The sequence below is a fragment of the Olea europaea genome, unplaced genomic scaffold (genome assembly GCF_002742605.1).
Source record: "Olea europaea var. sylvestris unplaced genomic scaffold, O_europaea_v1 scaffold629, whole genome shotgun sequence".
Taxonomy (NCBI): Eukaryota; Viridiplantae; Streptophyta; class Magnoliopsida; order Lamiales; family Oleaceae; genus Olea; species Olea europaea.
This window is the reverse complement of record NW_019264649.1, coordinates 509,293-524,599: the sequence shown is the minus strand read 5'-3', so window position 1 is coordinate 524,599 and position 15,307 is coordinate 509,293. Positions and strand designations below refer to the sequence as shown.

The 15,307-nt window shown below is 33.5% G+C and overlaps 1 protein-coding gene and 1 long non-coding RNA gene across 6 annotated transcripts; both read right to left on the bottom strand.

Annotated features, from left to right (window-relative positions):
• Positions 1-759: 759 nt before the first annotated feature.
• LOC111389873 (putative late blight resistance protein homolog R1A-10) lies at positions 760-6,053 on the bottom strand. 4 transcript variants are annotated; one of them, XM_023014855.1, is made up of 5 exons: positions 4,197-6,053; positions 3,381-4,103; positions 2,141-3,255; positions 1,529-1,988; positions 760-1,192 (listed from the first exon to the last, which is right to left on the bottom strand). In XM_023014855.1, exons 1-4 carry the CDS (start codon positions 5,771-5,773, stop codon positions 1,942-1,944), a joined length of 3,462 nt encoding a protein of 1,153 aa, XP_022870623.1. In that variant the 5' UTR covers positions 5,774-6,053; the 3' UTR covers positions 760-1,192; positions 1,529-1,941. The 4 variants fall into 4 exon arrangements, with proteins under 4 accessions (XP_022870623.1, XP_022870622.1, XP_022870620.1 ...); XM_023014854.1 differs by having other exon boundaries at positions 3,381-4,171; positions 4,265-6,052; XM_023014852.1 differs by having other exon boundaries at positions 3,381-6,052.
• A 6,671-nt stretch (positions 6,054-12,724) lies between these two features.
• LOC111389877 lies at positions 12,725-14,382 on the bottom strand. Of its 2 annotated transcripts, XR_002701820.1 has the most exons (3): positions 14,259-14,382; positions 13,883-13,969; positions 12,725-12,765 (listed from the first exon to the last, which is right to left on the bottom strand). It is a non-coding gene; the product is annotated as an uncharacterized LOC111389877 (long non-coding RNA). The 2 variants fall into 2 exon arrangements; XR_002701819.1 differs by lacking the exon at positions 12,725-12,765 and having other exon boundaries at positions 13,542-13,969.
• Positions 14,383-15,307: the final 925 nt, after the last annotated feature.

The window sequence follows — 15,307 nt, the reverse complement described above, 5'->3', positions numbered from 1 at the left end:
TGAATTCACCTGTCCTTCAGTGTATTCTGCGAATACAAACATGCAATACAAATAAGTAAATCACTATTTACCTCAAAAAAAGATCACTCGACCCTTGAAGTTGCATATCTATGAGAGTTGACAAGTATGATTTTATACTTATCCAAGCCATCAAAAGTGCGTGTTTGGGAATACTTTTATGAGCCAGATACTTAATTTTGTGTATTTGTTGACTATTTTAGGAGAAAAACTAGTACTGAATAGGAAACAATAAAAAGAGATGATATTTGATCAAGAAGGATAGAAGTTGGATGGCATCTAAAATCAGGGACCAAGATGTCAAGTTTGGAAGTTGAAGGACCTCCCATGCAATTAACTGAGGACTTGGCCTAAACAATGAAATTATTTAAAGGATTGAATTGAACTAGAAGTGAAACTGTGATCGTTGGGATTTATGTAAACACTATTTTATGGTGAAAATGTGAAAGGCAGAAATAATAGAGATCGATGTCCAAATATAAAACCTAAGAAGCACCGACACGGACACGAGTGTCTGACATGATACGTATCCGACAAGTCGACACGCAATTTTTCGAAAAAATTTCGACACGATACGTTATCGACATGTTGATTAAAATATTTTTTATTATTATTTAATTTAATAGTCCAAAATACATCATATATAAATAAATAAATAAATAACAAATACTAATAAAACTTTTTAGTCAAATTAAATTTTTGTACACTACTAGCTCATAATAGTATGGCACACAGTACATATGGCAGTCCAATTAATTGTGACTTGGGACCATTTCAGAAAATCCCATTTTTGTCCTTGAGGTTTAGCTGAAATTACAAATATACAAAATCAATGGTTTATTTTTGTTAAAGGGTAAAATCGAAGAAAAATCAATCGAATAGATAGTAGGAGAAGTCATTAATGTTATGGGGCCCAATACATTTGAATTGAAAGTAAACTTTTTGGGAATAATGCCACACACGTCTCTTCACTTCTTCCCCCAAAAAAAGAGTTTTCTTCCTCAACATCTTCTTCCCTGTTGTTGATCTTCAAGCCTTCTTCCGACACGCCTTTAGTTCTTCTTCACCTCGGAACTTCTTCCTCAACATCTTCTTCCTGTCTCTGATTTTCAGTTCTTCCGACAGCCTTCAGTTCTTCTTCATCTCCGAGATGTCCCCGTGGCTCGGACACGTGCTTCACAGCATAAAACCATATGGATTAGTAATTCCTAGAATAACATCAAGAAGCTCATAAAATAGAGCCAACTTAGCCCTTGTTTGGTCCCAAATTTAACTCATTTTCAACCATATATTTTATGAGACTCACAATTTTTATTAATTTTTCAATCATACATCTCATTGACCTTTATGAAAATCTATTAATAATCTGGTTTTAATTCAAACCTGTTAGACATTATGTTGTCAAACGACCTCCTGGGCGATGATGAGAACCAATTTTATCAATCGACATAAATGACTGAACGATAATTCAACATCGAATAATGGATGAACCGACCAAACGTTGCCTTACCTATTGGACGGCTAATACTCTTTGTGGCTTGTTGATTCTTTCCATTGGAAGTTAACCCTTGTCGAGCCTACTTACCATATCCCTACTTACCATATCCCGACTTACCTTATGTTGGCCACTTGACTTACTATATATATTGGTGTTTTCATCCTTGTTGAAACCGTCCATTAGTTGAACCCGTCCAAGTTGAAGCCGTGACTTAGAGGAACTGCCGTGTCCAGCCGAGTTCTTCTGCCTTCATCTCCTTCATGATTTCTTCTCCACCCCAATTGCTTGAGTCTTTGTGAACCTTACCTGAGTGGTATCCATCCTAAGTGTGTGGATTAAATCAACAAAGTAAAGGAGGAAAGCAACCATAGAAGGAAGAGGCGCCGGCGGTTCTTGGTGATTCCAATTGATGTTGAATTCGATGTTTAATGGTTAACTGAGCCCGGAAATTGTGACCAGAAAGAGGAAGATCCTAACAAAACCAAACAGGGATATAATGTCAATACAAGCCAAAATTACAGTAAAAGTTATTTTTGATGTTTCATTTTAGTATAACATAAAATACCTAGGACCAAGATGAGAACGTGAAAGATATTTAAAGAAGAGAATCTCTCTCATTATTACCTTCTGAATTTCTTCCCCGTTTCAAATCGTCCGCCGCGCTGCAGATGCCTTGGCTAAATGTATCACCAAATGTTCCCGAGATTATGACATCAAACAAATTGCCCATCTCTTTTTGTTCTTCCTGAATTTTCTTAGCTGATTCAATGTTAGTTTGTGCACACTCATATACTTCAATCTTCTGTAACGTTAAAATATCACCTAAACTGGAAGGGATCGTCTTCAGATTCCTGCAATATTCCAATACTACTCGTTCAAGTCTCGGAAAATTCTCACTTGAGGCATTCCATTCTGCAATTTTTACATCTACAAGTTTCAAGTATTTAAGTTGTGGGAATTCATCTTCACTTGTGTTCCATTGTTCTCCGCCAAAGTCAACATGTTCTAATTTGAGAACCTCAAGGTAAGGCAATCTTCCAATTATCTCCATTTGCTTTCGAGAGGCTTCCACAAAACTTAGTCTCAATTTTTTCAAACTCAAGGGCAAACTGATCAGACTGGGAGAAAAATGAAATACTTTATCTAGCTTCAGTGATTCAAGCTGATTAAGGAAGTCGAAGGAACCATTTCCAATCCAGCTATCCAGTCTGCGAAGATTGGGCGAACATCTCAAAATTTTCTCATCGATTTCATCTAAAATTCTGAGTCCAGAAATACTTTGTAGGTTATTTATTTGGAAGCTCTTACTGTTACTTGCTGGCTGACGGCTAGATTTACTGAAGTGTGCACCGCCCCAGAACTGCATGTGTCTCAAACTCACCATATTAAGAAGGATTTCAGGTATTTCAACTTCATCATCATTGTTCACAACAAGAAATTCTAGTTTGTGGAAAGGGTACCTTTCCAATGGTGGCAGTTTAGGTGAAACTTCCAAATACCTCAACTGAACCAGATGTTCTAATCCATATTGTATATTTCCTCTAAAGACCCTAAGAACTTTGTAGCCGCATGAGATTAATTTGGTAAACTTCGTAATAAAAGACTCACATAGAAGAGAGCGTACGTGTAGGCCGAAAGGTAGTGGACTATCAGCAAATTTCCCAGAGCTGATACTCAGACAATGGTGCTGCTGATATGTTGATACTTGACTGAAGAACCATTGTTCATCATCATCATAGCTGGTAACAAAACAACATAATCACATCATTGTTATGATTATCAAATATAATAACCTTCTTAGTAAGCTAAAATAAAAAATGGACTGAACCGAAAGTAAAAAAAAGAAGAGAAACATTGAACTTACTGTTCGATAAACTTCAAAAAGTTATTTTCTTCAGCTATTTTCAAGCACATTTCACGCAATAGATCATGAATCTTGCATGTTTTGACTCCTCCATCATATCTTCTTTCAGCAACAAGTACTAGGCCCCTATCAATCAGTTCCATTAGATATTCTCGTGCCACATCTTCTATGTTCTTATGTTCTTCCTTCTTTATAAATCCTTCGGCAACCCAGAAAGATATCAACCTCCGTACAGGGATCTCCATGTCTTCTCTGAATGCTCCGAAGTGAAGAAAACATGGTTTCAAATGCAATGGTAAATGGTTGTAGCTAAGTTGCAATATTTGGATGCACTTCTCTGATATTTCGGATATATATGAACTTAAATTTCTTGCAACATTTTCCCACAACTGCTTTTTCTTTTCCATGTTTGCAAGAATTCCAGCTATCACGACCACTGCAAGTGGTAGGCCATGACAGTTTTTTGCAATTTGCTTGCCAATGTCTAGCAATTTTTGAGGACAGTTTTCATCTTGGAACACTCTCTTTTGTAATATTCCCCAACATTCAACTTCCGACAGAAAAGGAAGTTCCTTTACACTACAAGGTGAAGCTTTCGAACCCACTTCTTTAATTCGAGTAGTGAATAAGATTCTGCTTCCAATACTGTCATCTGGAAAACATCTTTTCAAATCATTCCACACATCGATATCCCATATATCATCTACCACAATGAGGTATCGCCTTCCTTTTAAGTTTTTGTAAAGATCTTCAACCAAGTTTTCTTCCTTCTTTTCCATGTATGTATCCCTCTTACTGTTACTAAAGGGGTATCGCCTTCCTTTTAAGTTTTTGTAAAGATCTTCAACCAAGCTTTCTTCCTCCTCTTCCATGTATGTATCCCCCTTACTGTTACTCATTGAGCTCAAAATTTCAATCAACACATTTTTCTTATTATATATTTGAGAAACAGTACACCAGGCACGATTGTGAAAACGGTATAAAACATGGTGATGATTATATAATTTAGTTGCCAAGGTCGTCTTACCAAGTCCAGGCATCCCAAAGATGGAAATAATTTGTCGCTTGTCTGTTCCTCGAACAAGTTGTTCTACAATTTCAGTTTGTACATTGTCAAATCCCACAACAACGTCTTCCAAAATGGGAGGTTCTTTTGACTCTGACTCTACCAGCTCATGCGGATGTTTTGAAACAATTGACATTCTAACTACATCAACATTGTTCTTCGTTTCTTTGACAGCTATCATAATAAGCCGAATCTTGACAATGAGTTGAGGGAGTCGGAGAGAAAGATACCAAACATGAGGTAATGAGTTGATAACATATTCAATTTCATATGCTATGTCTCTGCTCCGTATCACAAGTTCTTCATGTTCTGCTTCGTGCTGCAATGCTATATCTGTGATGGATGATCCCAATAACATTAGCTCCTCGTGGAGCGTTACAATTTGATCATTCACAACAACAATTGAGTCAGACTTGTTATTTATCAGATCCATGAGATCGTCGAGGACGGAATCAACAATGAAGAGTGAAACCACACCAGTCTTTGGAGCCATATCACTTGGCATCTTTGAGACTGCGATGCAGTGCTCCTTGATCTTTGTTTTCAAGGTCTCAAAATTTGCTAACAAATCAGAAAGAGCAAGATCCAAGATTCCTGTCTCCACAACTTGATCATTCTTTGTGAAAATGAAGAAATCTAATAAACTTCCTATCTCACGGAGCAGGTCTTTAATATCTATCGTTGCTTTCAACTTAGTGGTTAGCAATGGTATATCCTCAAGAATGAGACTTCTTACCTCATTAACCACAACTCCCAAATCCGGCATTCTAGTATGGGCTTTTTTCACTTTATTGATCAGAATAAATACAACAATGGTCAAAAAGAAGGAAGACAAGAAACTTCCTACCCCGTTGACCACTTCTTCAACATCTATCAATAGAGTCTTGGTGGGCTGCAAATGCATTGTTGTATCCCCAAGAAAGCTGATAAGAAATCCAAGCTCTGTCCGGAGATTTTGGAACGAACCCTTTACACGAGCAATCCAATCTTCCTTAAAATGTAGGATGACTTGGACCATTAGGAGGAGAAAGTTGATGAAGGCCGCAACAACTTCATTAGAATTGGGAGTAGGAGTTAAATTGGACAAGATTTGCCGGTTAGGAACTGTAAAGGACACCTTAAGCTCTTGCTGAAGCGACACAAATTCTCGGAAAAAATTTCTGATTCCTTCAATATTTTCATAGTCTCTGCTGTCTCGTAAAGATTGAAGCAGACGTAACAAATCAATTCTATGTCCATCTGGGGAGGAGACAGATGATATGTGTTCGATCACAATTTGAAGGAGATCTATAGGAGCAGTAAACAGATCAGTGTGTAAGACATCCATTGCAAAAAAAGGAAAAGATGGTCGAATTTCAGGGAAAGAGAAAGATGGTGAAAGTGAACGTTGTCTACCCTCTAAATTTTTTGTTCAAAGCATAATAGACGCTACCACTGAAGCAAAAACAGAAAATTTAGATTAGCTCATAGCTTTGAAGCCATGGAAATGGAGGTTGTAGATCTGAAAATCAAATGAAAACCCAGAAAAGGGAAGGAAATGCAAACGTATGAAGAAGAAGACTAGTAATTATTGAGATGTGTGTTGTACTGCTCATATAAAGCAAATGTTCGATTAAGCCATTGTTTGTCAATTATTCTTTCATATTTTATCATATTATATTTTTTACTTATTTTTAATCACACATTTTTTATTAAAATAGTATTACTCAAAAGTTAAAAAAAATTTCTTTTTTTTAACCACACATTTCAACATCAATCACTATTCTATAATTTAATTTTTTAAATTAAAAAAAGACCATAAACAGGGCCTAAATTTTTTTATGATATTTTATACTTTTTAATAACATATTAATATTATGTCAGGCGAATTATTGTGGAAAAAGTGAATTCTATCACAAACGCTGTAAGAATAATTCTGGCCGAGGGCCATAGGAGGGCGTCAAATTGGCCACTGTCACTGTCACCGTCACAGTAGCATCTCTAACAAAAGTATTGTATTTTTTTTTCTCAATTTAGTGTCGAGCAGGAATAAAGAAAGAGTTTTGTACTGTGCAATGTCAAAAGTTGTCTATAAATAAGATGAAAGTGAGCTCCAAAAGTCCATTTTTACCAAAATTTGCTAAAAAAAATTAATTTTAACCCCTCCAAGTATGAGTTTATTGTCAAATTGCATGAAATGGTCGAAAGAGAAAAAACTTTGCTAAAGAATGAACTGTTGGTTTTAAGAAATAAAATTATAGAAAATTAATTGATAGTGAACAACTATGAATAATATTATTTACTTTTAAATGTCAATGTGGAAATGAGATTTTTTTTAGAGTATAAAGCTCTTTATGGGCAAAGACAGCAAATGTTTTGTTCCATGCGAATAGAAAATCGATATAGGAATTGAGAACAAGTTATTACTTCATACTTGTTCAGGCTTTTATTTTTATATGCATATATATGTTTTTAAACTTTAATTGTATTTAAAAATTATATTAGAAAATTGGGTAAATAGAGTAACGAATTCCCTATTCCTAATTTCCTACCCTCTACCAAAGAAAATTCAACGCGACAAAAGACAATGAAAACCGCCTGCCGTATTGAAATCATTTTATGAGTTGGAGAATTTAATCTTATAAAAATAATTATTATTTATTTACATTTTTTCAATTGTAAAGACCATATTCAACTTGACTATTTGTCTAGTTCTTCAAAAAATTGAGCAAATGCTTGTTTGAAAAAGATTAAAAAGTCGGGATCAAAAGTAACAATTAATGCTAAGGCAATTCTATTGCCACCACAAATTTTACTTGCTACACACATCAAAACAACATGTTTCTAATAAAAATACCATAACAAATTTATAATTATAGCCTTAACCCAATAAAAACTGAAAATGAAAAAAAAAAAAAATAATAATAATAACAATGTACTCTCCTTCCCAAAATTACTCCTCATTTTCCCCCATCCATTCTTCCTCATCAATTTCCTTCATCCATTGGCTCAATTATTTTTTGGACATGAAATATCAACATTTTATGTGCAAAGATCCACGAGCCATTTTGGACAAGGTAGGATATTTGGGGCTCACATATTGCCATCAAGATAGCACGCTGAAATTTTTGCTCCAAGGCACGACAGGTTCTTCCAAGTAGCATTCAAGCTTTTATCTAATGGTCGAGATCGACTATCAGATTGGATAAACTGTTTATACTCATCTAAGCAATTAAAACCAAAGTTTGGGAGTTGGCATCTTTCTTTGATGTTTGTAGGAATCTCTTCTTCAAACTCAGAATTCGAATCACTCATAGAATATTCTTCTCTAGTTTTACTAGTAACATAATCATCATAAGGCTAGTGAATGGACTTTGAAATGGCTGTCACTTCCGAGATACTATAACTAGTATCATACTTCAAGGAAGAAAATTCAATATACTTCATTTTATATTGCGGATCCAAAACTGTAACAACGGTTAGTACAAGGAACATGTTCTTCCAGTACTTCTCAAACTTCTTTAGCGTCCTCCGAGCTATGATTCTAACAAATTTATCTGAATTTCTAGATTCTTCTATCAAACTTGCTTGTAATTCTTGAAATTTATGAACATAGATGCCCGCACTAGCATGTTTTGTCTCGAAAAAAAATCAGCAACATCATATACATTTTGGACAAGTTTACAAATATCTCTTACTTTTTTCCAGTCTTCAGCAAATGAGATATCACGATCCTTGCATTGATCCATTTCTAAATACCGTCCTTTAGCCTCCAAATCCAATACCTTTTGCAGGTTGTATAATGGCATATTCCACAATAACGACGAGTTTCCAAGAAGAATATAGCGAACTTTTAAAATAATACATTCAATATTCCAAAATGCCTATGTCATATCCTAAAATTTCTTGTTCTTTTCTTCAATCTTGGATCTTTTGATCTTGGCATTTGTATCTTTAAGTAGGAGTTATGTATTTTTTGTGTACTGATGGTAGTGATCGTATGAATAAATATATTAGTGAGTCTTGGATCTTTTGATCTTGGCATTTGTATCTTTAAGTAGAGTTATGTATTTTTTGTGTACGGATGGTAGTGATCGTATGAATAAATATATTAGTGAATAAAAGATAGGGTACTTATGTCATTTTACTAGTAATTTTTTAAAATAAATAAGAAAATTATAGGGTACCAAACACTTATTGTGGTGATAATATAACCACCCTTTATATTAATCTTACATTACATAAAATCCACTAGTATTACTCGCTTTTCCACCACTAATTTCAAAAGATCTTCCACTTCTTTTAACAAAATCAACTGTTTAACTTTCCCAAACAAGCACTGAATGTCAATGTAAAAATGACTCGATTTTTTTAAGATTAGAGAAGCTGTTTATAGATCAATTTATCTTGATCTACTTTGGTTCATTTTTTATTGTAAAAAGCACATTTGAGTAGAACAAACTAATCCTCACTCAACTTAATTAGTAGATCTTATACTTAACGCCGGTTTGACAAGACTTCTACTCCTTGTAAAAAAGTTATCATTTTCCTTCAAAAAAGCTCATCAAATCAGACAAAACTTTTTCCAAAAATGCATTCTTCTGTGATATTCACAACTCAATAACATATTTGAAAAGTTATGAATATCATAAAGTACTTGATTTAAATCAATTATTGACTCCGACTTTGGTAAATATTTAAATTTTAATTCCCCATTACTGACATTTGCTTTATATGAGCTGTATAGCACACTCTCCTCAATAATTACTAGTCCTCTTTCTTCATCTATTTACATTTGCTTTCCTTTCCTAGATTTTCATATAATTAACTTTAATTGTCATGTCAATCACCTAGGACGTTCAAGGTATAATCCACTACAATATATTAGTAGTCTCATTGACAATAAATTAATAATAAGCATTAAATATATCATTAGGCAATATCATATTCGCAAAAATTAGGAAAAGAGAAATGTGATGTTACAAGTTAAAATTAAATTTTTAATAAATTTTGATAAAAATTGATACAGTATATGATTAAAAACTTATGAATGTCTTAAAATACGTGATTTAAATGAATTATTGACTTTGACTTTGACAAGGATTTAACAGACTATTTGATTTGGATTAAAATCTGATTTTAATCTAAGTTAAAGTCAAACAATCAACACTAATCACATCTTTTATAGGTTCCACAAATTTTCAACTACACATTTTAACAACTTCTATCACAATCTACTAAAAAATCTAATTTTTATCCCCACCAAATACCCTCTAAAATTTTAATTCCCTCTTATCGACATTTGCTTTATATGAGCTTTACAACACTCTATCCTCAATAATGGAAACTTGGTTCATTGGAAAAGTAAAAAATGCATAGCTTTTGTTTGGAACAATACGTGTTCACATTTCAAGATAGGGGTAAACTTGGAAGTTGACGCCCCCGGGGCATAACTCAGTGGTGCAAAAGATAGAAGTGAGATAGTCTCAACTTTGTTGGCAGCCGCAGTGTAAGGGGTCGATTCCTGATATGTGGAATCGGATTCCTTGTGAGCACCAGTGTACGGACAAGCTCTTGTTCCCTGACCTGTTGGGGCACATCCCGCAATTTACCTTCCTCACGATACTCCAAGGGCGAGGCAGTGAAGCCCCTCAAGGTTGAGGTTTAACCTTTTTTTAAACTTGGAAGTTGACCATATATATGCATAACACCATTTAGACTAGCTTTCACATGGTGGGCCACATGATGTGATAGAAGAATGCATTTTTTCCACAATAATGGCACCCAAACGTGCATTTTTTCCACAATAATGGCGCCCAAACGTTAGCTTTCACATGGTGGACCATGTGATGTGATAGAAGAATCCATTTTTTTCTACAATAATGGACGTTTGGGCGCCATTATTGACGTGTGGGCATCATTAAAATGCATTCTTCTATCACATCACGTGGCCCACCATGTGAAAGCTAACGTTTGGACGCCATTATTGTGAAAAAAATGCATTCTTCTATCACATCACGTGGCCCACCATGTGAAAGCTAGTCCAAATGGTGTTATGCATATATATGGCCAACTTCCAATTTTACCCCTATCTTGAAATGTGAACGCGAATTGCTCCAAACAAAAGCCATGCATTGTTTCTTTACTTTTCCAAGTTCACTTTAACTAATCATCGTCAATTGGGTATCAGAAATAAGAAATAAAGAAACAAAGCTGCCAGCCTAGGGTATAGATCCCCCACGATAAAGGTTTTGTACTGTGCAACGTTTAAAAATTGTCCATAAATAAGATGAAAATGAGCTCAAAACATCAATTTTTATCAAAATTAAACTAAAAATTTAATTTTAACCCCCTCCAAGGATGAGTTTATTATCAAATTGAATGAAATGGTGGAGAGAGAGAGCTCTGCTAAAGAATGAAAGGTTGGTTTTACGAAATAAAATTATAGAAAATTAATGTCTCAAATAACAAACTTTCACGTAAAGCAATTACTAATAGTAAGCAACTATGAATAATCTTATTTACTTTTAAATGTCAATGAGGAAATGACTTTTTTTTTTAGAATATAAAAAGCTCTTTATAGGCAAAGACAGCAAATGTCTTGTTACGTCCCACCGAATAGAAAATCGATATAGGGACTGAGAACATTTTACTCACTTCATACTTGTTCAGACTCTTAGTTTTATATGTATATGTATATTTTTAAACTTAAATCATATTTGAAATTTGATATTAGAAAATTGAGTAAATAGAGTAGCAAATTCCCTATTCCTAATTTCCTATCCTCTACCCAAGAATATCCAACGCGACAAAAGACAAGGAAAATCACCTGTCGTATTGCCATTCCTTTTATGAGTTGGAGAATTTAGTCTTATGAAAAATAATTATTGTTTATTTACATTTTTTTAATAGTAAAGACCATATTCAACTTGACTATTTGTCTAATTAATTAAAAAAATTAGGCAAATGCTTGTTTGAAAAAGATTAAAAAGATGGGATCAAAAGTAACAATTAACATTAGGGTAATTATATTGCCACCACAAATTTTACTTGCTACACACATTATAACACCACCACAATAATAACACGTTTCCAATAAAAATGCCATAACAAATTTACAATTATAGTCTTAACCCCAAAAAGAACTAAAAATGAAAATAATAATAATAATAATAATAATAATAATAATAATAATAATAATAATAATAATAATGTATTCTCCGTCCCAAAATTACTCCTCATTTTTCCCCAACCATTCTTCGTCCATCCATTGGCTCAATAATTTTTGAATCTTTTGTTCTTTTGGACATGGAATATCAACATTTCCTCCATGCATTGGCTCAATAATCTTTGGATCTTTTGTTCTTTTGGACATGAAATATCAACATTTTATGTGCAGAGATTCACGAGCCATTTTGGACATGGTAGGATATTTGGGGCTCACAGATTGCCACCATGACAGCACTCTGAAATTTTTGCTCCAAGGCACGACAGGTTCTTCCAAGTAGCATTCAAGCTCTTACCTAGGGATCGAGATTGACTATTAGATTGGATAAACTGGTTATACTCATCTCAACAATTAAAACCAACATTTGGGTGTATGCATCTTTCTTTGATGTATATTCTTATCTGGTTTTGCTAGTAACATAATCATCATAAGGTGAGTGAATGGACTTTGAAATGGTTGTCACTTCTGATATACTAGAACTAGTATCATACTTCAAGGAAGAAAATTCAATATACTTAATTTTATATTGAGGCTTCAAAACCGTAACAACGGTTAGTACAAGGAACATGTTCTTCCAGTACTTCTCAAACTTCTTTAGCGTCTTCCGAGCTATGATTCTAACAAATTTATCTGAATTTCTGGATTCTTCTATAAAACTTGCTTGTAATTCTTGAAATTTGTGAACATAGATGCCTGCACTATCATGTTTTGTCTTGAAAAGAACTTCAGCAACATCATATACATTTTGAACAAGTTTACAAATATCTCTAACTTTTATCCAATCTTCAGCAAATGGGATATCACGATCCATGCAATGATCCATTTCTAAATACTGTCCTTTAGTGACATGACCCGTCCCGAATCACCCTAGTGGACCCGAGATGAGACGTGCACCGATGATAGATGCTGACTAGATGTCAAATCTATCACCAAGGCTAACATGAGTTACTTCAAAAAATGCAACAAAATAAAATACTTATGTAAAATATAATGCGATGGGCTCAAAATATTTACTTCATGTTTCATCAATATGAGTTATAATATTCAACATGCCGTGTGGCTCTCATTCCGAAATTATTAGGCTCTTCCAGCTAAAAAGAATCAATTGCTACCTGTAGAAAAAATCGTGGAAAAATATATGAGTTGATAGTTCAGTGAGTGGAGAAGTTCGAAAATAATTATACTTTTTCAATTTTACATTTCTATCGAAAATCGAGTTTATATCATTTAATATTTCACAAGATAACATCATGTAATTATAACCAAAGGTGAAATATTCACATAAGGTCGTAAAATATCATCTCAAAATCATGATATAAATATCAGCTGATAACCACGCTATAATCTCATCACATCAAACATACTGAAAAATCCACCAAAAATGTACCCTCTGACTGAAATATGTAATCCGCCCCTCAGGTTAAGAACTTTCACCACGGGCCTTTGGCCCCCTCCGTGAAAGAAAGCTGGTTTCAAAGACATCTCATAATCAATTTTAGAACACGGTCAAGGCCCTTCAGTGAACTATATGTACACGGTCGAGACCCCTTCATCCTCGGTTCAAGACCCCTCGATGTAGTATAGAACACGGCCAAGACCTTTTAGTGAACTAGAAGAAATATATAATCACGGGTAATTTTTTGATCGATCTCAAAATCATGTCTCATATTCCAATTCACAATGTACCGTATACAATCTTTAAAATCTCACATATATCATAATAAAAGATATTTCCATAATAAACATATAATTCGAGAACATAATTGCACATACTTTAACAATATACTTAATTTATAGATACTTTAAAAATATTTATATTTTTTCCATTCACAAATTTATGGATAGAAATCTGACTAAATTGACGAGTCTTTTCAAGTTTTCACGTCACTACCTGAATAACGGAATAATAATTACTCAAATTGAAACTTAACAATTAAATCAATACAATTCCACCACTTAACTCCTCAGCTTCTATATTTACTCTTACATCTCCAATCCCCAACTTTTATTCTCTTTATTAATTCATCGACTAAACACCATGCATTATCAAATCTATTAAATTACCCACACTTCCTTAAAATCATTAACTTATACATATACAAGCCCTATACATAATTTATTCCAATACATGAACCTCAATACTTGTCATATAACTTCATTGAAGCCTTTAAAAATCTGAAAAATAAGAGTTTTGTCAAAAACAGCACTAAAATCCCAAAATATTGAAACCTGGCACCAATTTCTGCATATTGAAATTTGGCATCAAAACCATTGACAGAAATGACACTTCTCTGGGCAGAATTTCATGAATAGCACCTGCACATGAATTTTGCTCGATAATTTATTATAAATACCAAAATCTAACCTAATTTTTTTTTTTTTTTTTTTACCACTCTAATTCATCATAAATTAAGTGTAAAGACAATAATTCAAAGATTGGAACTCTAATTTACAAACCCATTTCACTTTTCCTTCCTTTAAACACTAATATTATTGTTGTTTTTAATGTCTCAAACATATATCAACAATCATTAATTTTGCTAAACCTTAAATTTTAGAAAATTTCCATAAACTCAAAAAGATAACTCATCCTACTTACACCCACCTCTCTAAATCAATGAAGAAATGGAGAATCCAAGCTTGAAGACCCACTTCTTCTTCTTCTTCTTCTTCTTCTTCTTCTTCTTCTCTCTCTCTCTCTCTCTCTCTCTCCCCCCTTTTCCTTCTCTCTTTCTCGGTTTTTCTTGCTTCTGCCCATCTCCAGCCTTACCTCTCTGTATGTATATATCATATGAAAATAGTAATGGGTTAATTACTTGCCACATGTACTCCACAACCCATTTTTGCATGGAAAGTCCTTATTCTTCAATTTAATATAACATCTAGTCCTTTACTTCCAATAATATATAAGTAGATCCCTAAAATTAAGTTTTATCCATTTTAAACCTTTAACTATTTTTCATAATAAATTAAACCCCAATAAAATAATTTATTTCATTTAAGTCCCTATTTGACATTGACTTTGACCAATTGAATTTTAGACTTTGACTAAATAATTTTCTTGACTTTGACTATGAGTGAGTGGGTTATAACAATCTTACCCCCTTCAAAAAATTTCATCCTCGAAATTCAATCAATTAGGATTCGAACACAAAGATATAGAGCATATATTTGAATACTTGCCCCATGAAGCCTCTATTTTTTTTTTTTCCAAACAAACTTTAACTAGTGGAATAGACTTTCTGCACAAAATCTATTCATTTCCTATCCAAGATCCGAATTGATTTTTCTTCATATGTAAGATTTTCAACCAACTCCACTGATGATCTTATAGCATTAGTTAAATCTGACGTCCATTTACTAACCACCGAACATATGAAATACATGTTGAACCGATACCTTAAATATCATCCTAATATAAATATGTGATATTTTTAACTTTTCATTTTATCACCTAACGATAATATATACATAGCTTTAAGTTCAGCTCCTTTTTGAATATAAATATTCCTTAAACTCATGTGGTCCGTAAGTATTGGTCTTCCCACCATGTGATAATGCCACAATTCCTAAATGTCAATCCCAATATAATCAACCATATATCATGATTTAATTATATCTCTTTATCAATCTACAACATAATCCATATTTTAT

What these genes read in the sequence shown, in the direction of transcription:
- LOC111389873 (XM_023014852.1), bottom strand. Translation starts at nt 5,773, where the DNA reads ATGGATGTCTTACACACTGATCTGTTTACTGCTCCTATAGATCTCCTT. An exon ending in TTTTTGAAGTTTATCGAACA is followed by an intron (nt 3,256 to 3,380) that starts GTAAGTTCAATG and finishes TTTTGTTACCAG; the next exon opens with CTATGATGATGATGAACAAT. An exon ending in ACGGGGAAGAAATTCAGAAG is followed by an intron (nt 1,989 to 2,140) that starts GTAATAATGAGA and finishes TGGTTTTGTTAG; the next exon opens with GATCTTCCTCTTTCTGGTCA.